We start from the raw sequence: 23,102 nt of genomic DNA, 5'->3' as shown, positions 1-23,102 counted from the left end.
CCAGGGTCTGACATATGCCTTGAGTAAAAGGTTTAAGAAGCCTATAGAGGCAGGGCACAGTGGCTCACACCTGTAATCCCAGCACTTTGGGAGGCCAAAGTGAGCAGGTCACGAGGTCACGAGATCAAGACCTTCCTGGCCAACATGGTGAAACCTTGTCTCTACTAAAAATATAAAAATTAGCTGGGCGTGGTGGTGCATGCCTGTAATCCCAGCTACTCAGGAGGCTGAGGCAGGAGAATTGCTTGAACCAGGGAGTCGGAGGTTGCAGTGAGCTGAGATTGCGCCACTGCACTCCAGCCTGGCGACAGAGACTCCGTCTCAAAAAGGGGGGGAAAAAAAAGAGGCCTATAGAAAGGGAGACATGTAAATAAAGAGAAAGAATGTAACTTAGCTTCACATTCCCAATTACTACAACTCTTACACGAAATTTGGTGCTTTGCAAATAAAGTGAGTGCTGATTTGTGGGATCAGACATAAATAGCAAGTGTTCTAAATCACATATAATCAACCATAAATAAGAATAAACTGAGGCATTACAAAAAACACTCAAAATTCCCGGATTAAGAGCAAGGTGCTTTTTCTCACGTGAAAGTCCTGGGTGACACCACTCACTACACAATGCAGAGAGAAACAAGCTCCCATCTAGTTGGTTTTCAGGGCAGCATAGTAAATGTCAGGCTGAATCATGAACAGGGTCACTGCCACTAGAACAATGCTTGCAAAAGAGTATAGACCTTAACTCACTCTATAGATTAGGGAGTTGAGCATCAGAGTATTTCCAACCATAACAGTTTGAATTAGTTCTCTGGTAATCATTTACTAATATCTGAAATAAAAAAGTCAATTGGAAATGCACCTTTAATGTGAATCATCTGGCGACATCTCTGGAGAACTATAACTCTGAGAAAAGGAAAGTCAAGTGATTTGGAGAATACTCTTAATTTGCAAGCAAGAGAATCAGAAAAAATGGGCTGAAGCATGTGGCCACACACTGCTCTCCCTGTGTTGTGCCTCTAATTAATGTGACTGATAACCTTCCTTGTCTGTGCCTATGAAATCTCATTAAGATTGGCTATAGGTGGCAGGGCGCAGTGGCTCATGCCTGTAATCCCAGCACTTTGGGAGGCCGAGGTGGGTGGATCACTTGAGGTCAGGAGTTTGAGACCAGCCTGGCCAACATGGTGAAACTCCATCTCTAAAATTAGCCAGGCGTGATGGCGGTTACCTGTAATCCCAGCTACTTGGGAGGCTGAGGCAGAATTGCTTAAACCCAGGAGGCGGAGGTTGCAGTGAGCCAAGATCGTGCCACTGCACTCCAGTCTGGGCGACAGAGCAAGACTCCGTCTAAAAAATAAGAAAATTTCAAAAAAGATTGGCTACAGATGAATTGTATCAGAACTATCTAAATACATCTAGATTTAATTGTCCATTCACAAGTAGCTCTTCTCAACTCAGAAAACAGTTATCTCAGAGGTCCTTTCCCTACTCTTTTTCTGTGTTTCAAAGGAATTAGGATAACTGAATGCATATTAACAGAATGTGTCTCTTCATGTCTCTGACAGGAACTGGAACAAATGAAAGCTTTGCCACATTGCTTGCATTCACATGGTTTCTCTCCGGTGTGTGTCCTTCCATGATTTTGAAGGCTCTTGGCAGATGTGCAGGCTTTCCCACAATTCTTACATTCATATGGCTTCTCTCCAGTGTGCATCCTTCCATGTATAAGCAAGGAAGAGAAATTACTAAATGCTTTTATACACGCCTTACATTTAGCATTTCTCTGTAGTCTGTCTTTTCATGCATTCAAAGCTCCACAGAAGATATGAAAAATCCTTTCCCACATTGTTTATTCACAGGGCTTTTCGCCAGCGTGTGCCCTTTCATGTCTACGAAAGGAACGGGAAAAACTGAATACCTTCCCACATTCCTTACATTCATAAGACTTCCCTTTTCTGTGACTCCCTTCATGTTTTTGAAAGGATGTAGGATTATCAAATGCTTTCCCACATTCCTTGCATTCATATGTCTTCACTCTAGTGTGGACCCTTTTATGATTTAGAAAGAAATTGGAACTATAGAATGATTTCCCACGGTCATTAAATTCATAAGGCTTTTTTCCAATATGAGTTAGTCCATGTATTCGAAGGCCACTCCAGTAACGATAGACTTTACCACACTGTTTACATTCATAGGGTTTCTCCCCAGTGTGAGTCCTTTCATGTGTTCGTAGGTGTGAGGCAGATCTGAAAGCTCTCCCACATTGCTTACATTCATAGGGTTTCTCTCCAGTGTGAGTCATTTCATGATATCGAATGGAACTGGGCAAATTGAAGCCTTTGCCACACTGCTTACACTTATAGCGTTTTGCTCCAGTGTGACTCAATTCATGACACTGAAAAGCAGTGGAAGAAATACAGGCTGTCCCACATTGCTTACACTCATAGGGGTTCTCTCCAGTGTGGCTCCTTTGATGACGTTGAAAGGCATTGAAATAAATGAAGGGTTTTCCACATTGCTTGCATTTATAGCGTTTTTCTCTAGTGTGAGATCTTTCACGTGTTTGAAATGAACTAGGAGAATGAAAGACTTTTCCACGTATCTTACGTTTATGAAGTATCTCTCCAGTGTGTATCTTCATGTGTCTAGGGCAGCTTCTATGAAAAAATCCTTTCCCATGCTGTTTACATTCACAGAGTTTTTCAGTGTGTGTCCTTTCATGTCTCCGAAGGGAACTGGAAAAACTGAATACCTTCCCACATTCCTTACATTCATAAGGCTTCCATTTTCTGTGACTCCCTTCATGTTTTTGAAAGGATATGGGATTACCAAATGCTTTCCCACATTCCTTGCATTCATAAGACTTCTCCCTGGTGTGGATCCTTTTATGATTTAGAAAGGAACCAGAACTATAGTATGATTTCCCACATTCCTTACATTCATAAAGCTTTTTTCCAATATGAGTTACTTCATGTACCCGAAGGCCGCTCCAATAACGAGAGACTTTACTACACTGTTTACATTCATAGGGTTTCTCCCCAGTGTGAGTCCTTCCATGTATTCGGAGGCTTGAGGCACATCTGAAAGTTTTCCCACATTGCTTACATTCATGGGGTTTCTCCCCAGTGTGAGTCATTTCATGATATTGAATGGAATTGGGCAAATTGAAGCCTTTGCCACACTGCTTACACTTATAGCGTTTCGCTCCAGTGTGATTCAACTGATGATATTGAAAAGAAGTGTAAGAAATATAGGCTTTCCCACATTGTTTACATGCATAGGGTTTCTCTTTAGTGTGAGTCCTTTGATGTATCGAAAGGCACAGAAACTAATAAAGGCTTTCCCACATTTCTTACATCCATAAAACTTCCCGCCAGCATGAGGCATTTTATGTCTATGATAGAAACCAGAAAAACGGTATGTCTTCCCAGAACCCTTACAGGCATGATACTTCCCTCCTCTGTGCATTCTTTCATGTATTTGAAAGGAAGATAAGTTATTAAATGCTTTTTCACATTTCTTACATTTGTAAGGTTTCTCTACACTGTGAGTCCTTGCATGCATTTGAAGTTCTAAGGCGCATCCAAAGGGTTTTCCAGATTGTTTACATTCATAGGGGTTCCCTCCAGAGTGAGCTCTTTTATGACTATGAAAAGAAATGGAAAAACTGAATGCCTTCCCAGAATCCTTACATTCATAGGGTTTTTCTCCAGTGTGTGCAATTACATATCTGTGAAAGTAGGGGAGACAGCTGAAGGCTTTCTTACAGTATGTACATTTATATGGCGTCTGTCCATATTCCTGATACTCATATGGCTTGTGTCCAGTGTCAGCTCTGGTGTGCTTATTAAGGGATAAATGACCCATGCTGACCTCACACACATTCCTTTCACATGATTCTACTCCAGTTTTCTTCTTCAGCATGTCATCCAGAACCTGGGTCAAAATTTCTCCATGCTGATGACCTTCACTTTCAAAGAGTCTCTCTTCCATAAGACCTCTGTGAAAAATGAAAAGCACATTTAATGGGTTTATCAGTGATTTTATATTCATTCATAAGTCTTACACTTGCATTTTTAACATTATCCAGCAAAGTGTAGGCTTTCTACTCTGTCTGAATTGTTTGAACATGAATGGACCACATGGTCTACCAGATGGCCCAGCTGTATCTATTATCAAAAAATATATGGAGCTTAATACGATTTCCATGTAAACTACTGTACACATACAAAAACTCTTTGTCTTTTAATTTTGTTTCTGAGAATCTTGCCCTGTTGCCCAGGCTACAGTCTAATGATGTCATCATGGCTCACTGCAGCCTCAGACTCCTGGGCTCATGCAATCCTCTGGTCTGAACCTCCCAAAGGGTTGATTATAGGCATAAGCCATGGTGTCCAGCCTATGTCACAAATAAATGCATGTTTTTAGAGAAAATATTCTAAGAATAAATACAATGGAACTCAGCTTTTTTGTTTGTTCCCTTCTTTTTAACATTTCCTCCCATTCTAAAATTTTCTAGAGACACTGCTTTGTCTTGTGAGTGCAGATTACCTTAGGTTGCTCCTGGGATTTTTGTACTCATTTTCAATGTTCTGGTCTTTCCATTTCTTCCCTAAAATACAGGCGCAGATACACAGGCCTGGATTGGTATAAAATTATGAAATGATTATTTGATTCTATGTTCATGATACACTACAACCGTGCCTCATTTACTCATCAAAGTATTGCCTGTCCATATTCCAAATTACTCAACAGCACTGATGAATGAGAAACACTTCTCTAATTCACTGAGGGAGTAATATTGTCACCGTTACCTATAGAGGCCAGGTTCCTCAAGGTTTCTTGCATCACTTCTCGGTAGAGATTCTTTTGGGAAGGATCCAGCAAAGCCCACTCATCTGGGGTGAAGTTCACAGCCACATCCTCAAAGGCCACTGAGTCCTAAAACATCCCATATGTGTAGAGAAGGATGGGTGAGACTGATAGCACCAGGCATCTATACCCTATTCCCAAGAAGTTTTCATGATGCTATGGACTCCAAAGATTTCATGACTTGGTCATCAGACCTCTTACTCTCTGCCTATACTCACTTTCTTCCATAAAGCAATTCCGATGCTACAATTTAAGCATGGGGTAAAGCAACAGCAGAATAGGAAAATGTATGAGTTTCCGGTGAATCCACACAGAAAGATGTGCTGTCTGGGCTGCCCCTAATGTCTATTTGTAGTGTGGATCTGTAGTAGCTACTGTAACAAAGTCCTGTAAATTCGCATGCAGAAAAAAGTTAACATGAGGAGTCTTGAGGCTGTGTATCCTTGAAAATGTCTGTTCCCAAGTTTAAACTTTCATGATATCTAGAAAGTAGATTTCGTTCTAAATACCAGCAACAGAAACAAACAAAAAACTGGATTTTGCGAGGGGCCCATCAATCTAACTAATAAGACAGTTATAAATAACTAAAAAAAAACCAAACTCATGAGAAGAAACGATTCTGGGAATCTCTGCTTGGGTAGCAAAGCCTCAATTGTAACTGAATTGCTCAAAGCTGAATGCCAACAAGATTGAGAGGTAAAAACCCCAGGGTGCCAAATCGTGACAAAAAGGCAAATATTTATCAAACATAAAAACGTTTGTGTGAACAGCCGTGGTGGTTCATGCCTGTAATCCCAGCACTATCGCAGGCTGAGGCAAGTAAATCACTTGAAGCCAGGAGTTTGAGACCAGCCTGGGCAACATGGTGAAACCTGTCTCTACTAAAAATAAGAAAATTAGCTGGGTGTGGTGGAACGTACCTGTAACACCAGCTACTTGGGAGACTGAGGCACGAGAATCACTTGAACCCAGGAGGTGGAGGTTGCAGTGAGCTGAGATCGTGCCACTGTACTCTAGCATGGAGACAGAGCGAGACTCTGTCTGAAAACAAAAACAAAACAAACTTTTGTTTATGAGAGGACACCGTATTCACAGAGGGAAAAGGCAACCCATGTGCTCTGTCCCAAGGATTATAAATGGCTCAGCCCTTCTGGAAAATAGTATGATAGTGCCTTTAAAAATAAAATCATGGCCAGGAACGGTGGCTCATGCCGTGGGAGGCCAAGGAGGGCAGATCACCTGAGGTCAGGGGTTTGGGACCAGCCTGGCAAAAATGGCAAAACCCCGTCTCTACTAAAAGTACAAAAATTAGCCGGGTGTGGTGGCACACATCTGTAATCCCAGCTACTTGGGAGGCTGAGGCAGGAGAATTGCTGGAATCTGGGAGGCGGAGATTGCAGTGAGCCAAGATTGCGCCACTGCACTCCATCCAGCCTGGGCAACAGAGTGAGACTCAGTCTCAAAAAAAAAAAAAAAAACAAAATTACCATATCTTCCAATAGCTGACTTGTAGGTCTATTTATACTGAATTTAAAAAAAAAAGTAGAAAACCAGATCATGGAGACATATTTGAAAACCACTGTTGACAATAGCCAAGAGCTGGATCCATCCACATGTCCACTGACGGTTGTATGCATAACAAAAATGTGGTAGGCATCTACATACAATGAAATATTATTTAATCTTAGAAAATAACACCCTGTCCCATGCTTCATACATGAAAATTCACGATGCTATAGAAATTACATAATGGTAGTCACACACAAAACAGATTATGATTCATCTTAGATAAGTTACACAGAGCTAAGTAAACTGTACACTTAAAATTGCTTAAGCTAATAAAATGTAATTTTATTTTATACTAATTAAAAATAATAAATTCACTTTGGGAGGCTGAGGCAGGTGGATCACGAGGTCAGGAGATCGAGACCAGCCTGGTTAACACAGTGAAACCCTGTCTCTACTAAAAATACAAAAAATTAGCTGGGTGTGGTGGCACACACCCAGGGTTCCAGCTACTCGGGAGGCTGAGGCAGGATAATTGCTTGAACCTGGGAGGCAGAGGTTGCAGTGAGCGGAGATCGGGCCACTGCACTCTAGCCCGGCAACAGAGTGAGACTCCATCTCAAAAAAAATAATAAATAAACAAATTACTGTCCCAAGTATAAAACTACTTGATCAAAACATGGGCAATGGGCTGGGTGCAGTGGCTCACAGCTTAATCCCAGCTCTTTGGGAGGCCAAGGTGGGCAGATCACTTGAGGTCAGTAGTTCGAGACCAGCCTGGCCAACACGGTGAAACCTCATCTACACTAAAAATACAAAAATTAGCTGGGGGTGGTGGTAGACACCCATAATCCCAGACCCTTGGGAGGCAGAAGTTGCAGTGAGCCAGGATCGTGCCATTGTGCTCCAGCCGAGGCAAGACAGCGAGACTCTGTCTCAAAAAAAAAAAAAAAAAAAAAAAAGATAGGCAATGTATTCCAATAACATTTCTCCAAGATAAATCCAAATGACCACAACACACATAAAAAGGTGCTTAACATCAGGAATTATTAGGTGTACTTATTTTTTTTTGAGTCAGAGTCTTGCTCTGTCACCCAGGCTGGAGTGCAATGGCACAATCTTGGCTCACTGCGACCTCCGCCTCCTCGGTTCAAGCAATTCTCCTGCCTCAGCCTCCCGAGTAGCTGGGATTATAGGTGCCCACCACCACGCCCAGCTAATTTTTGTGGGTTTTTTTGTTTTGTTTTATTGAAATGGAGTTTTGCTCTTGTTGCCCAGGCTACAGTACAATGGCATGATCTCGGCTCACTGCAAGCGCCGCCTCCCAGGTTCACACCCATTCTCCTGCCTCAGCCTCACAAGTAGCTGGGACTACAGGCACCTGCTACCACACCCAGCTAATTTTTTTTATATATTTTTAGTAGTGATGGGGTTTCACCATGTTAGCCAGAATGGTCTCGATCTCCTGACCTCATGATCCACCCGCCTTGGCCTCCCAAAATGCTGGAATTACAGGCATGAGCCAATGGACCCAGTCAACATAATAAAATTTTAAAGAGAGTCATATATGGCTCTGTGGGAATATAAAAAACAATTAAAACACTGCAGCTCTTTCAAATATGTCAGGGTGGATCCATAATTGAAGATGTCCTTTAGAGAGGGAAAGCGGGTATTTTGGAATATAGCGAGGAAATCAAATATTTAGGGATTGTCCTTCCTAAAAAGAGCCAGCTACGGGAGTCTTACGGACTTCTTCCTTCCTTGACCAAATGTGAGTCAGGCTGCTTAGGCCCTCTTCTTGACCCGTTTTGTCCTTCTCCTGCAGAGCCCAGTTACATCAAAAATCCTTCTAAGGGAGTTCAGGGAGAATCCCCCCAAAACTTGATATTCAATCAAGTTCCATTTCCTCAACCCATGATAATTCATCAAGTTTCTCTACCTTGTTTTGAGACAGAGTCTCGCTCTGTCGCCCAGGGTGGGGTGTAGTGGCATCATCTCAGCTCACTGCAACTTCCACCTTCCAGGCTCAAATGATCCTCCTACCTCAGCCTCATGAGTAGCTGGGACCAAAGGCGTGCACCACCACTCCCAGGTAATTTTTTGTATTTTTGGTAGACATGGGGTTTACCGTGTTTTTGAGGCCAGTCTTGAACTCCTGAGCTCCCGCGTCAGCCTCCCAAAGTGCTGGGATTACAGGTATAAGCCACGGCGCTCGGCCCCTTTTCTTTTTTTAAAGTGTACAGCACTCGGTATTCCCAGTATTACTCTCATAGAAGTAATAACCAGACCCAATCCTGGTAGGAACTGAGATCAAAAAAGATCAGGTGCATTCAGGCTGGCATGGCTATATGCTTTTCAATGTCTTGCTGGTATGGTGTCCTTTGAAACACAAAAAAGTTTAAAATTTCAATGCAGTCTCAATTACATACTTTTTCTTTGTTCCTAGTGCTTGTATTGTCACATCATAGAATCTTTCCTAAATCCATGATCATGAATATTTTTGAATGGCACACTGTAGCATCAAGAGGGTAAGATTTTCCTTTGTTCCCGTGGGAGGATGAGAATGTGGTATTTGAATAATTCTGCAGGCTGACATAGAAATGAAACCCACTATACACTGGAGACTAAAACTATATCAATTGTATATACTATAATGTCATAATTCATTAAGTTGTTTACTATAATGCCATTTATATATAACAGCTATATACCACATTACAAGTTATATATAATATTTAAGTTATCTATCATAACTAGACTATATATACTTTATGTGTGCATGTATATAAATGTGTATATATATGCATATTATAATGCTAGACTATAATACTATACATGAATATCTCTTTAAATGTTAACACACAAAGCCGGAGCAATATAATTGCAAAGAGAATCCACCCATATATGACAACATCTGTACTCCATGACAAAGTGGGATTTAATTCATGGAAGCAACATTGCTTACATTTCAAAAATCAACTTACGCAATACACAGTAGTTACAGAATCAACATCAAAAACCACAATCTAAACACATGCAAAAAAAAATGACAAACCTCAACACTCCTTCAAAATAGAAATAATCAGGAATACAAGGGAACTTCTACAACCTACTATAAAATATGTATAAAGGCTGGGCACAGTGTCTCACGCCTGTAATCCCAGCACTTTGGGAGGCTGAGGCAAGCGGATAACCTGAGGTCAAGAGTTCGAGACCAGCCTGACCAACATGGTGAAACCCCATCTCTAGTAAAAATGTATAATTAGCTGGGCATGGTGGCTCATGCCTGTAATCCCAGCTACTTGGGAGGCTGAGGCAGGAGAATTGCTTGAACCCGGGAGGCGGAGGTTGCAGTGAGCCAAGATGGCGCCACTGCACTGCAGCCTGGGCAACAAGAGTGAAACTTCATCTCAAATAAATAAATAAATAAATAAAATATGTATAAAAATGCATAGTTACCATCATATTTGGATGATCCACTGACAGTTAACAAACAACTCAATATAACTAAGCAAACCTATAAACTAATTATTTTCTCCAAATTGTTAAGCCAACAAAGGCAAGCACTAAGGAAAGATTTTAAAAAATAAAAGGAACTCAGCAAAACCAAACCCTGCCTGTTTACCAAAAACATCGCCAAAAACTGGCACTGCCTGCCCAGTGACATATTTAATGGTGCCAGTATCTTGACTGTACAGGCATAGCATAATCATTTGTTCCCGAAACAGAGACTTGCAAGACTGGTCACATGAGGGTTTAGCTGTCTCTTAATCAGTGCAATTGACCTATCTGTGAAGAGGCAGAAATACTTAAATATGATGAGAAGACTCTACGGAACTTGAATTTATTAGTCCATATATCCAGTAATTAACCTAACTTAACAGGTATTAACATTGTATCCAATGAACTAAAAATTTTAGTTGAGGTGACCTCAGAGCAAAATATAACCTCAAAATGACTAAGACGTACTAGTCAAAGTAAACTAATCCTTCTTCTTAACAATAAGTTTATAATTAACCTTCTCCTACTTATTTCCCACCATTCTCACTATAGCAATCTTAACATTTGTTGAATGAATAGTTTAGGTTACATACAACTCTGTAAAGGACCTAACATCATAGGCTCATATGGATTATTCCAACCTTTTGCCAAAGCAATAAAGCTGCTCATTAAAGAACCACTACAGGCTGGGCACGGTGGCTCACGCCTGTAATCCCAGCACTTTGGGAGGCTGAGGTGGGCAGATCATCTGAAGTAAGGAGTTTGAGACCACCCTGAACAACATGGAGAAACCCCGTCTCTACTAAAAACACAGAATTAGCCAGGCGTGGTGGCACATGCCTGTAATCCCAGCTACTGGGGAGACTGAGCAGGGGAATCACTTTATAAAAAGTAAAGTAGAGGTTCCTCTTCAAAGACTTTCCTCCCCATCTAATTAAATTATAACTTCTCTTAAAAACAAAATTTATTCAAAAACCTATACTAACATTCTTAAATATATACTAGCTGTAATAAAAAAACATCAATATACTTTATGTTGGGAGCAGGCCCCCCAAAATCTGGCCATAAACTGGCCCCAAAACTGGCCATAAACAAAATCTCTACAACACTGTAACATGTTCATAATGGCCCTAACGCCCACGCTGGAAGATTGTGGGGTTTACTGGAATGAGGGCAAGGAACGCCTGGCCCACCCAGGGCGGAAAACCGCTTAAAGGCATTCTTAAGCCACAAATAATAGCATGAGCTATCTGTGCCTTAAGGACATGCTCCTGCTGCAGTTAACTAGCCCAACCTATCCCTTTAATTCGGCCCATCCCTTTGTTTCCCATAATGGATATTTTTAGTTAATTTAATATCTATAGAAACAATGCTAATGACTGGTTTGCTGTTAATAAATATGTGGGTAAATCTCTGTTTGGGGCTCTCACCTCTGAAGGCTGTGAGACCCCTGATTTCCCACTTCACACCTCTATATTTCGGTGTGTGTGGTGTCTTTAATTCCTCTAGCGCTGCTGGGTTAGGGTCTCCCCAGCCGAGCTGGTCTTGGCAACTTTATATTCTTAACTCCCACAAGTTAGCCTAAATACTTGCCCTGGCATGCTTATACTGGTCCAAGCAAACATTAAGTCATAGCCTGTTCCTCTTCCTTAAACGTGTTTTTCCTTTCGCAACATTCCACGAGTTACTTCTTCCTTCCTTTATTCTCCTATGCCTTTGCCTCTTTAAATAGTTCTAAGTTACAGCTGGACATGGTGGCTCACGCCTGTCATCCCAGCACTTTGGGAGGCCGAGGCGGGCAGATCACGAGGTCAAGAGATCGAGACCATCCTGGCTAACACGGTGAAACCCTGTCTCTACTAAAAATACAAAAATTAGCCGGCCGTGGTGGCGGGCGCCTGTAGTCCCAGCTACTTGGGAGGCTGAGGCAGGAGAATGGCATGAACCCGGGAGGCAGAGCTTGCCGTGAGCTGAGATCACGCCACCGCACTCCAGCCTGGGCGACAGAGCGAGACTCCAACTAAAAAAAAAAAAAAAAAAGACAAAAAAGTAAAAAACAATTTTATTCTTATGAATTCAGGTTTCAGTTATCATACCCATGATTTTGGTATGATCAACTTATGCATGTTCTTTTTTTTCTTACTTTTAAACTGGTTTTACATGCAAATAATGAACAGATGTTTTCCCCTAAATTCTACTTTCCAAAAACAAGAGCTTTTTAAAAGAAAACCACATAATAGATTTTAAAAGGCAATGAGATTCCTCTGCTTCTAGATCGTTGCTAGTCTAGAAAAATAAAGTTGTTCTACCAGGAATCACAAGTTCTGAGTATTCTCCAAAGTGGAAATTCTAGAGAGCAGTGCCATTTCAGGCAAAGATTGTTCCGTTCTCATCCCCAATATCCACAACTACCTATCAGAACAATTAAACAGGTCAAAACAGTCCAGCATAATGAGGCTTCATCAAACAATGCCATTATGCTCTTCTAAGATGCAAATAAACCAAAACAGTAAATACTAAAATCAAAATGATATTTGACACTGTCATACAAATTGTTAGTTCCTTGTTATATTCCCCTTCTATAACTTTAAGTGAATTATTTTACTCTAAGTAATATTTTATTTTGTACATCACTAGCCATGAATCTTTGCCATCAGTTATTACACAAATGCTGCCGTGTGCCATTATCCAAACAGCATAACCATTTAAATCCACAATTCACTTCTATAGTTATAAGCAGAATTTTCATGATTTTTACATAAGTACATCTGTCAGTGAAAATTTAACACTGAGATGCAATCTAACATCCATAATATCTGATGTCTTGTAGACAGTAATGTAGGAAAAATATATTTTAATTACTTTTCATTTGAGTGACCTTATGTAAAAAATAAACTAAGAATTTAGCAGTTCTAATTCTCCAAGGGGCTTTTTCAAATGTACATAAAGAAATGGTTACAGAGATTTTTAAGAAGCACCTTCCATGTCCACATCCTGTTGTAAATGCTATACCATTTTCTCTTCCAACTGCTTCTCTTTGCCTGCAAAAGGGGCTAGGATAAGATGGATGTTTTGCTTGACTTCTCTGAAATCCTGAATTTTCTGTAGCTCTTTATTTTTCTTCAATCCGTTCATTATAAATTTAGCTTGCCATTTCTGTTTGATCTCTTCAACTCTCTTCATTGCATCAATAGTTTTATTCCATAGCTCTTGCTGATATTTGATAGGTTCATTTCTATGTTTTTCAAATTCAAATGAATTGTCCACTGTAAGCTCTTTACTAGTTGCTTTCTGGAATGCTTTCGTCCACCTAACCTTGTGAGGATTGCACTTCTTTTTAAAGTTTTTATGACATTTAGATTTACAAAATCTGAACACCTTGCAATTGTTGCAGAAGAACATAATGCCATGGCCAGGGTAGATGGGCCCCAAACAGAAATAACACTTCTCGATACGCATGTTGAACCTGCGTGGGTCCCCACCGACCAAATGCCCAACTTAAGCATCTTCTGTGAAAAAACTGTTTACCCCAGACATGAGTCCTGTGCGTATATCTCAATGCCCATCCTAATATCTAGTATCCCACCACAAACATAAAAAATATGTATGACAGAATGGTTACTTTAATAGAATAAATTATAGAGGTTTAAACCCTCTTATTACTAGAACTGTAGGAACTGAACCCACTCCTGAGAATTCCAGATTCTCCATGGTACCTAGGACACCATATCCTACAGTAGGGTAAGCTAAATAAGCTACCCAGCCCATACCTTGAAAATGTCAGTTTATATCCTTCCTATTCGAATTCATCCCCTACATCTCCTCACTATTCTCTTTATATTATTTTCACAGAGACTCTGATTATAATAATGGACTTACACTGGCTCCTAATCTGAATGAGGTTAGAAATATGCTAGCCATTATCCCCATTCTAACTGAAAAAGTGCCTGCTCCACAGAAGCCACCACCAAAGTATTTCCTTACATAAGCAACTGCATCTCTAATACTAGTAGATCCTAGTAGCTATCATCAACAATATGATATACTCCAGACAATGAACAATCACAAAAGCCCTAAACCAAATAGCATCCTTTATAATTATCACAGCACTGGTGATAAAATTAGGACTATCCCCCTTTCACTTCTGAAGTAATGCAAGGGGTCTCACTAATATCAAGTGTAATTCTCCTTACATGACAAAAACTAGCACCGATCTCCATTTTATTTCAAGTCTACTCATCAACAGACTTAAACATACTATGGGAGATTGCAACACTATGGGAGATTGGTTAAGGGGACCTTAACCAAACACAGCTGTGAAATATCTTGGCCTATTTGGCAATTGCTCACAACAAATTGAATAATCACAATTTTAACATCTAATCCTTCTTTCACAATCCTAACCTATCAATTTATGTAAATCTAGCACTTACAATGTTTATACTATTTAACCTAATATACACAAAACATTATTATTATCCACATACGTAATAAATTACCACTCCTAACTTCCATGATTCTCCTCACTCCCTACGGGGGTTACCCCCAGTTACAGGATTTGTGTGCCCAAATAGGTACAGGGTAAATCCCAAAGTGCTGAGATCACAGGAATGAGTCACCATGCCTGGCCAAATGTAATTTTTATTTTTTATTTTATTTTTTATTTATTTTTTTGAAATGGAGTTTCACTCTTGTCACCCAGGCTGGAGTACAATGGAGCGATCTCAGCTCACTGCAACCTCCGCCTCCCGGGTTCAAGCGATTCTCCTGCCTCAGCCTCCTGAGTAGGTGGGATTAGAGGTGCCTGCCACCATGCCCAACTAATTTTTTTGTATTTTTATAGAGACGGGGTTTCACTATGTTGGCCAGGCTGGTCTCGAACTTCTGACTTCGTGATCCGCCAACCACACTGGGCAACATAGTGAGACCCCATCTCTTTAAAATTTTGTAAAATAAAGAAATAATAAATCTGTTATCAAGCCACATAGACACAAAGATACTTTAAATGCGTATTTTTACGTGAAACAAACAGGCCGAAATGGCTACTTACAACATGATTCCAAGTACACGACATTCTGGACAAGGCAAAACTCTAAAGGCAATAAAATCATCGGTTGTGCCAGGGATTAAGGGGTTAGTGGAAGAGAGGGAGGGGAGTGTGATGGCTACACAAAGCACAAGGGATTTTTAGGGCAGTGAAACTCTTCTGTGTAAGACTGGTAGGTATAGACTGGGCGCAGTGGTTCGCGCCTGTAATCCCAGCACTTTGGGAGGTCAAGGCGGGTAGATCACCTGAGGTCAGGAGTTCAAGACCAGCCTGACCAACATGGTGAAACCCCAACTCTACTAAAATACAAAATTATCCGGGCGTGGTCACAGGCACCTGCAATCCCAGCTACTTGGGAGGCTAAGGCAGGAGAATCACTTGAACCCGGGAGACAGAGATTGCAGTGAGCCAAGATCACGCCATTGCACTCCAGCCTGGGCAACAGAATGAGACTCCATCTCAAAAAATAAATAAATAAATAAATAAATAAATAAATAAATAAGACTGGTGGGCCGGGTGTGGTGGTTCACGCCTGTAATTCCAGCACTCTGAGGGGCCAAGGCAGGTGGAGCATCTGAGGTCAAGAGTTCGAGACAAGCCTGGCCAACATGGTGAAACCCTATCTCTACTAAAAACACAAAAATCAGCTGGCAATGGTAGCGCGCACCTGTAACCACAGCTACTCAGGAGGCCGAGGCAGAAGAATTGCTTGAACCCAGGAAGCAGAGGCGGCAGTGGGCCGAGATCGAGCCACTGTACTCCAGCCTGCGCAAGAAGAGCGAAATCCTGTCTCAAAACAAAAACAAAAACAAACAAAACCAAAAACAAAACTGGTGGGTATATGACATTTGTAGTTGTCAAAACCCCACTGCCATCCTGCTCACTGATGTGCTCAATGACGGTTTCTCATCAACACTGTATTGTGTCATTCCCCACCGCACTGTGTACCCCACATACATTTTGATTTGCTTCACCCTGTTGGGGTGGGTTTTCTTTGTCCCGTGGAATCATATTTCTCATTCACTAGTCTGAGAGAATCCAGAGGACAGGAATCATTTCTCTTTTCCTTCAACAGCACCATCCAACTGGCTGACCAGCCACATGTTTCAAAGTCATGGAGACTGGAGTTGGAGAAAAGCTGAGCATGACAAGGAGTTGGCTAACTAGATGAAGAGTGTACCAGTCATCTCCTTTCACCCCGGAAAATTCAGTGGCTCCCTTTGGAGGCCCCACCCCCATACCACATGCTAACTTGTGAGAAGAGTGACCCCTGGGGTGATACTCTCTAAACCCTCCTAGAGACATGGCAAGTGTGGGCATGTTGGGGTAGCCCCAGGCAGTTCTAAAACCCAATACCAGAGAAAGATAGGAGGCGGCTCCTGAAGACACATCACCCCACAAAGTTTCCAGAGAGGAACTGAGGCAAGAGAACAGGGTGTCTGGAGGCAGGGAACTTAAGGCCAATTTGTGCCAACTTCCTAAAGCTGAATCAAGGAAAAACACCAAAGTCTGGGGTCAGGGAATCTAAGGCCAATTCGTGCTGACTTCCCAAAGCTGGATCAAAAGGAAAACACCTGGGTCTGGGGGCAGGGAACCTAAGGCCAATTAACGCCAACTTCCAAAAGCTAAACCAAAAGGAAAAACCCCATCTCACCCAGGGGATCAAAGACTACTCTCTCTACAACCCTTCCCCTTCCACCTTCTCAGATGGAAAGGAAAAGTGTATCTGCATAGGGCACCAATTAACCTCAGCCTTTAATTAGCCAGGGACCAAATCTTTCATCCAGGACCAAATCCTACATCAAGAGAAGGCGTAGCCAAAAGGGACCTCAAAAGGAGTACTTAAAACCTAGAAAACTTTGTAACTGGGCCCTTGAGCCACTTGCTGAGCCCACTCCCACCTTGGAGTGCTTTCTCCCTTTAATAAATCTCTGCTTTCCTCTCCTTGCTTCCTTACTGTGTTTCGTTAGTTACTTTGCTAGTGACTTTTGTTCAATTATTTGTTCAAAATGCCAAGGACCTGGACAGCTCACACTCACAACCTTCTTTCAGGTAACAAAACCTCAAGTGCAAGATATTCTGAGCAGGTGTTTGTGCCCTAAGGAAAGATAATAGGAGGAAAGGAACAAGAGTTTTTTTTCACTGGTGTGTCACGAGATTATTTTCTACTTTCCTCTTATGTGAAATGTTCAGAAATAGAACAGAAATATTTTTAAAAGTCACCCATGCACTCCAGCCTGGGCAACAAAAGCGAAATCCTGTCTCAAAACAAAAACAAAACCAAAAACAAACAAAACCAAAAACAAAACTGGTGGGTATATGACACTTGTAGTTGTCAAAACCCCACTGCCATCCTGATCACTGATGTGCTCAATGACGGTTTCTCGTCAACATTGTATTGTGTCATTCCCCACTGCACTGTGTACCCCACATACATTTTGATTTGCTTCACCCTGTTGGGGTGGGTTTTCATTGTCCTGTGGAATCATATTTCTCTGTTAAAAAAATAAACCATTAAAATACTTCATCTATTTGAAGGAAAGGATGAATATATTGTACAATAAAGAACAAATAGGCCGGACACGCTGGCTCCCGCCTGTAATCCCAGCACTTTGGGAGGCCGAGGCGGGTGGATCACTTGGGGTCAGGAGTTTGAGACCAGCCTGGCCAACCTGGTGAAACCCTGTCTGTACTAAAAATACAAAAATTAACCGAGCATAAGTGGTGGACGCCTTTAATCCCAGCTACTCTGGGAGGCTGAAGCAAGAGAATCGCTTGAACCCGGAAGGCGGAGGTGGCGGCGACCGAGATCACACCACTGCACTCCAGCCTGGGTGACAGAGTGAGACTCCATCTTTAAAAAAAAAAAAAAAAAGTACAAATAGTTGAAAATACTGTGAATTGGAGAAGAGGAGTTAATGTTTGGAAATGTGGGAAGGGAACCGAAAATGTAAGATGCTACCGCAAGCCTTTAAAGAGTTAGGCTGGGGTCATAGCGGGGAGGGTGTGAGACCCTGTATCCCACGGATTTGGAAAATGGAGGGAGAAACCAGTCTATGTGGACAGCGTGAAAAAATTTAAACAAGTAAACAGACTGAAGTGTGTGTAGTGCACTAAGGTCCTACCTAAGGGCACTGAAATCCAACTCAACTGCAATATTTCCAAATGTTTCTGGTAACAAACCACAAACCATGACTGCGTTATTCTCATTCATGAATTCCCATTTGCACAAACTCTTGAATTTTTATCAGTGCCTTTTTTTTTTTTTTTTTAGACGGAGTTTTACTCTTGTTGCCCAGGCTGGAGTGCAACGGCGGGATCTCGGCTCACCGCAACCTCCGCCTCCCGGGTTCAAGCGATTCTCCTGCCTCAGTCTCCCGAGTAGCTGGGATTACAAGCACGCGCCACCACGCCAGGCTAATTTTGTATTTTTAGTAGAGACGGGGTTTCTCCATGTTAGTCAGGTTGGTCTCGAACTCCTGACCTCTGGTGATCCACCTGCCTTGGCCTCCCCAAAGTGCTGGGATTACAGGCGTGAGCCACCGCGCCCGGCCATTTTAACTTTTAAGAGGAGAAAAGACGACTGGGGACCCCACAGACCACCGCTTTTCTGACGCAAGAACCCTACACCCGAGACGGGATTCCCCCCATGATCCTCCTCATGGCCCAGCACAATCTGAGGAGACCCGCGGCTGAAGACGCGGAGCTGCCCAAAGAGGGCTCCGGGGCCGGGGCCGGGGCCGCGGTCGCTGCGAAGGGACGAGACAGGATGCCCCGGGTCCCGGCTGCCGGCCCAGCCCCACAGACCCCGGAGTCGCCGCGGGGAGGCCCGGGTCCTGCCACAGCCGGTTCCAGCAAGTTCTAACAAGCCCTTCGCCCCCGTCTCAGGACGCCTGGCCCCACACACTCACCATGTCTGAGCTTCCAACTGTCTTCCCCAAGGCTCTTGTGACTAGAGAGGAACACAGCGCAAGTGACAGAGCGACAGGAGCTCTGGCGGAGAAACCTGGAGCCTCTCAGAGCCGAGCGTTCCAAGAGCCGGAAAGAGGATTCCAACGGTCGTTAGCACAGCAACAAGAGACCGCGGGCGTGCAGCCGTCTCCTTCCCCGAAAAAAGTTGGCAGGGCCCCGCCCCGGCGCTCCTGATTGGACCGTGCTCCCCGCCTCGCCTTCAGAGCCCTGAGTGACAGCAGAAGCCCGGGATAACGGGGCCCTGCAGAGCCAGACTGGTTCTATTCACTTCCTCTTTAAGGCCCACCTCCCTCCCTGTGCCCTGATTCTTGGATATCTGCATTTCCGCCAAACTTTCCTGAACTTCATATATATATGATTGATTGGTTGATTGATTAACTAATTGAGACGGAGTTTCGCTCTTGTCGCCCAGGCTGAAGGTGCAATGGCGCGATCTCGGCCCACTGCAACCTCTGTCTCCCGGGTTCAAGCGATTTTCCCGCCTCAGCCTCCTGAGTAGCTGGGATTACAGGCATCTGCCACCACGCCCAGCTAATTTTTGTTATTTTTAGTAGAGACAGGGTTTCACCATGTTAGTCAGGCTGGTCTCGAACTCCTGACCTCAGGTGATCCGCCCGCCTAGGCCTCCCAAAGTGCTGGGATTACGTGAGCCGCCGCGCCTGGCCTCTTTCCTGAACTTTAGAAAGGGCACTGACCTCTCCTTCACTCAATGGGCTTTCTCTGCTCCTTCCTCCTGCATCGGGTCACAAGTGTATGCAGGAAATTCCAGACTCAGTGTCTGTTGGGGCGATCTGTTTGCCTCAGAGCAGGAGGGGAACCGAGACCAGGCCAGGCACGACTAGACCAGGAAAGAGAGACAGATGTCCTCCAGGGGGACAGGAATAGGGGATGAGGCATGGACAAAGCTTCCTCACACATCTACCATCTCTCCTCACAGTATGGGAACACTCCCTCCTTCCAGAACTTCATTTTCAACAGCAGGAGACTATCCCTTGGAGTCAGTTTAAGCTTCTAACCTAAATAAACTGTCAACTTCATAAACCCTTTCACCAGGTGATGTTCCAAACAATTCTCGCACACTGACCTTCACAGATTTTCTTCATTTATACAAATTGCCGCTTGAACTCAGTGACCCTATGCATGCCAAAACCAAAAACACTGCCCTCCAAATGGCCCCAGGCTCCTGAGGTCCAACTTCAGACATGACAGAACACCTCCCCCTCTGCATGCCCCCTGTCCGCCACCCCAAACGCATCTGCACTTGGGTCTCCTGTGTTCCAGGGCTCTGCAGCTTCTCAGAATCCACTCCTGGAGCTGCTCAGAAACACCCAAGGGAGCTCATTTTCCTTCCCTTTGCAGGCTCCGGGCTGGTCTTGGGCTCTGCTGCCCCCTGCAGCTTATTCACCTACTTCTCTCCCCCACTGATGACGTCCACCAGACTAACATCTACAATCTCACTGTGTGAATAAGACGCTAGCAGAATCCCTGCTTTCCTCCTGTATGTACATATAAACTGGGAGAGAAAAAACTAAGATAATTTAACTGCATTAAAAGACTTCCAGATCGCAGTGGCGGCGGTGGCTGAGGCACTAGCAGTCAGGGACACTAGAGATACCAGTGGTGGAGTGGGGCTGGGCTGGGAATGGGTTGGGGAAGGGGCTGCAGGGACAGATAGCTGCCTGGGCTCAGCAGCAGTGCAGCTGTACAGCCTAAGGCACCTGGCAAGCAGAGCTGGGGGCTTCTGGGAAATGACTGTGGGGAAGAAAAAGGAGTCAGGCTTGATGGAGCCTGGAGCTGTGGGAGCTGATGCAGACTTATGACAGCTGCTACTATCATAAGTAAGCCCGATTGAGATGTGAGAACTTGGATTCCTTGGCAATTTATGAAGAGGAAGACTGATGACAAAGAAGTCATTGATGAAGAGGAGGATGAGGATCATTGACATGCTTGTCCCACTATGCAAACAAAAGGGGAAAGCGCAGCAACTTCTGCAACATGGGGTGAAAGGATGCAGGGGACTCTCACTGTCAGGTAATATACTGCTGCAGAACAATCAGAGGTTGCAAAACCTTTCAATAAATACCTGGAAGGCCAGTTACCATGGCTCACATCTGTAATCCCAGAAGTTTGGGAGGCCAAGGGGAGTGGATCGCTTGAAGCTGGGCGTTGGAGACAGCCTGACCAGAGCAAGGGGAGAGGATCACTTGAAGCTGGAGTTGGAGACCAGCCTGACCAGAGCAAGACCAGCCTGGGCAAAAGAGTGAGACCCTGTCTCTATAAACAAACAAACAAACAAACAAACAAAAAGAAGGTCGGGCGCGGTGGCTCATGCCTGTAATCACAGCACTTTGGGAGGCCGAGGCAGGCGGATCACCTGAGGTCGGGAGTTCCAGACCAGTGTGACAAACATGGAGAAACCCCGTCTCTACTAAAAATACAAAATTAGCCAGGCATGGTGGCACATACCTGTAATGCCAGCTACTCAGGAGGCTGAGGGAGGAGAATCTCTTGAATCTGGGAGGTGGAGATTTCTGTGAGCTGAGGTCGTGCCATTGCACTCCAGCCTGGGCAACAAGAGCGCAACTCCATCTCAAAAAAAAAAAAAAAAAAAAAAGAGAGAGAGAGAAGTTAGCCTGGCAAGGTGGCCTGTGCCTGTAGTCCCAAGCTACTCAAGAGGCTGCAGTGGGAGGATCACTTGAACCCAGTAGTCCGAGGCTGCAGAGAGCTAGGATCAGGCCACTGTACTCCAGTCTGGGCCACAAAATGAAACCAAGCCGGGCGTGGCTCACACCTGTAATCCCAGCACTTTGGAAGGCCAAGGTGGATGGATCACGAGGTCAGGAGATTGAGCCCATCCTGGCTAACACAGTGAAACCCCGTCTCTACTAAAAATACAAAAAATTAGCTGGGTGTGGTGGTAGGCGCCTGTAGTCCCAGCTACTCCGGAGGCTGAGGCAGTAGAATCGCTTGAACCTGGGAGGTGGAGGTTACAGTGAGCCGAGACTGCGCCACTGCACTCCAGCCTGGGAGACAGAGCAAGACTCCGTCTCAAAAAAAAAAAAAAAAAAAAGGCTGGGCGCAGTGGCTCACACCTGTAATCCCAGCACTTTGGGAGGCCGAGGCGGGTGGATCACCTGAGGTCAGGAGTTCAAGACCAGCCTGGCCAACATGGTGAAACCCCATCTCTACTAAAAATACAAAAAATTAGCTGGACATGGTGGTGGGCACCTGTAATCCCAGCTACTTGGGAGGCTGAGGCAGGAGAATCGCTTGAACCCAGGAGGCGGTGGAGGTTACAGTGAGCTGAGATGGCACCATTGCACTCCAGGCTGGACAACAGAGTGAAACACTGTCTCAAAAAAAAAAAAAGAAAAGAAATGAAACCATCCTACCTGGGGATTCCCTGGACCACTTGGATCATCCAACTGTGGGACACAGAGTGTGATGATATTCCCTTATGGACTAGATCATTCTACCCATAAGAGATGCTTGGCCTACTGAAGATTTACCAGAAGAGATGACTTCCTAGCAGTCAACGGAAGAAGCACTGATGAAGCCATCCCTTTAAATTTTGTCAAATTAATCAATGATGGAGGGAGGGAGAAAATTGAAATAAACAAAGCTTGCTGCACATTCAGCATTAATTATTAGGTCAGCTTGCTCTCTGACCTCCCCCCCCCGCCAAATTTTTTTTTAATTTTTTTGAAATAGAGATGGGGTCTCACTATGTTACCCAGAATAGTCTCAAACTCCTGGGATCAAGCAATTCGCTTGCCTCAGCCTCCCAAAGTACTGGGATTACAGGTGTGAGCCCCCATGCCTGGCCCCCTTCATAGTTGTTTGATGCCTAGTGTCCTAGAATCCTGTAAACCCTAGATGATAATTCCCCTTAACTGCTCTATAGATAAAAACTTGAACATTAAAAAATGTTAATTTTTCCCTTTGAGATATTATTTCAGGTCCTGCATAACAGTGCAACTACTGACTTCAGCTGCTCTGAAGGACCCCAGTAGTAGCTGACTCACCAAAGAAGGTAGTTTTCACATCCTGATGATTTCATCGCCTGTACTTCAATCCACAACCTCAATTTTTCAGCCTCTTGCATGCCACAATCCCCTTAAAAATCCCAGCCTAGTGTGGGTCCAAGTGCAGTGGTGTTTACAACTAATTGATCACAACCAGTTACAAATGTCTTTGTTTCTCC

The 23,102-nt window shown here is 43.7% G+C and overlaps 1 protein-coding gene and 1 pseudogene across 9 annotated transcripts; both read right to left on the bottom strand.

Moving 5' to 3' along the window:
- Positions 1–563: 563 nt before the first annotated feature.
- On the bottom strand, positions 564–19,194 carry LOC101129789 (Putative KRAB domain-containing protein ZNF788; annotated as a pseudogene). Of its 8 annotated transcripts, none has more exons than XR_008674150.2 (5): positions 18,838–19,103; positions 15,594–15,712; positions 4,815–4,941; positions 4,552–4,639; positions 564–4,000 (listed from the first exon to the last, which is right to left on the bottom strand). The product of XR_008674150.2 is annotated as a Putative KRAB domain-containing protein ZNF788, transcript variant X1 (transcript). The 8 variants fall into 8 exon arrangements; XR_010131894.1 differs by having other exon boundaries at positions 15,594–15,691; positions 18,838–19,048; XR_008674153.2 differs by lacking the exon at positions 15,594–15,712 and having other exon boundaries at positions 18,838–19,069.
- LOC129528891 (probable ribosome biogenesis protein RLP24) lies at positions 12,790–14,573 on the bottom strand. Its single transcript, XM_055371889.2, has one exon. The coding sequence runs from the start codon at positions 13,336–13,338 to the stop codon at positions 12,886–12,888; it is 453 nt and encodes a 150-aa protein (XP_055227864.1). The 5' UTR covers positions 13,339–14,573; the 3' UTR covers positions 12,790–12,885.
- Positions 19,195–23,102: the final 3,908 nt, after the last annotated feature.

The sequence above is a fragment of the Gorilla gorilla genome, chromosome 20 (assembly GCF_029281585.2).
Source record: "Gorilla gorilla gorilla isolate KB3781 chromosome 20, NHGRI_mGorGor1-v2.1_pri, whole genome shotgun sequence".
Classification (NCBI taxonomy): Eukaryota; Metazoa; Chordata; class Mammalia; order Primates; family Hominidae; genus Gorilla; species Gorilla gorilla.
The sequence above is the reverse complement of the archived record's forward strand: the minus strand, read 5'-3'. Positions and strand labels throughout refer to the sequence as shown.

Excerpts from the sequence above, each read along its gene's own strand:
- LOC129528891 (XM_055371889.2), bottom strand. The coding sequence starts at position 13,338 with ATGCGTATCGAGAAGTGTTATTTCTGTTTGGGGCCCATCTACCCTGGC.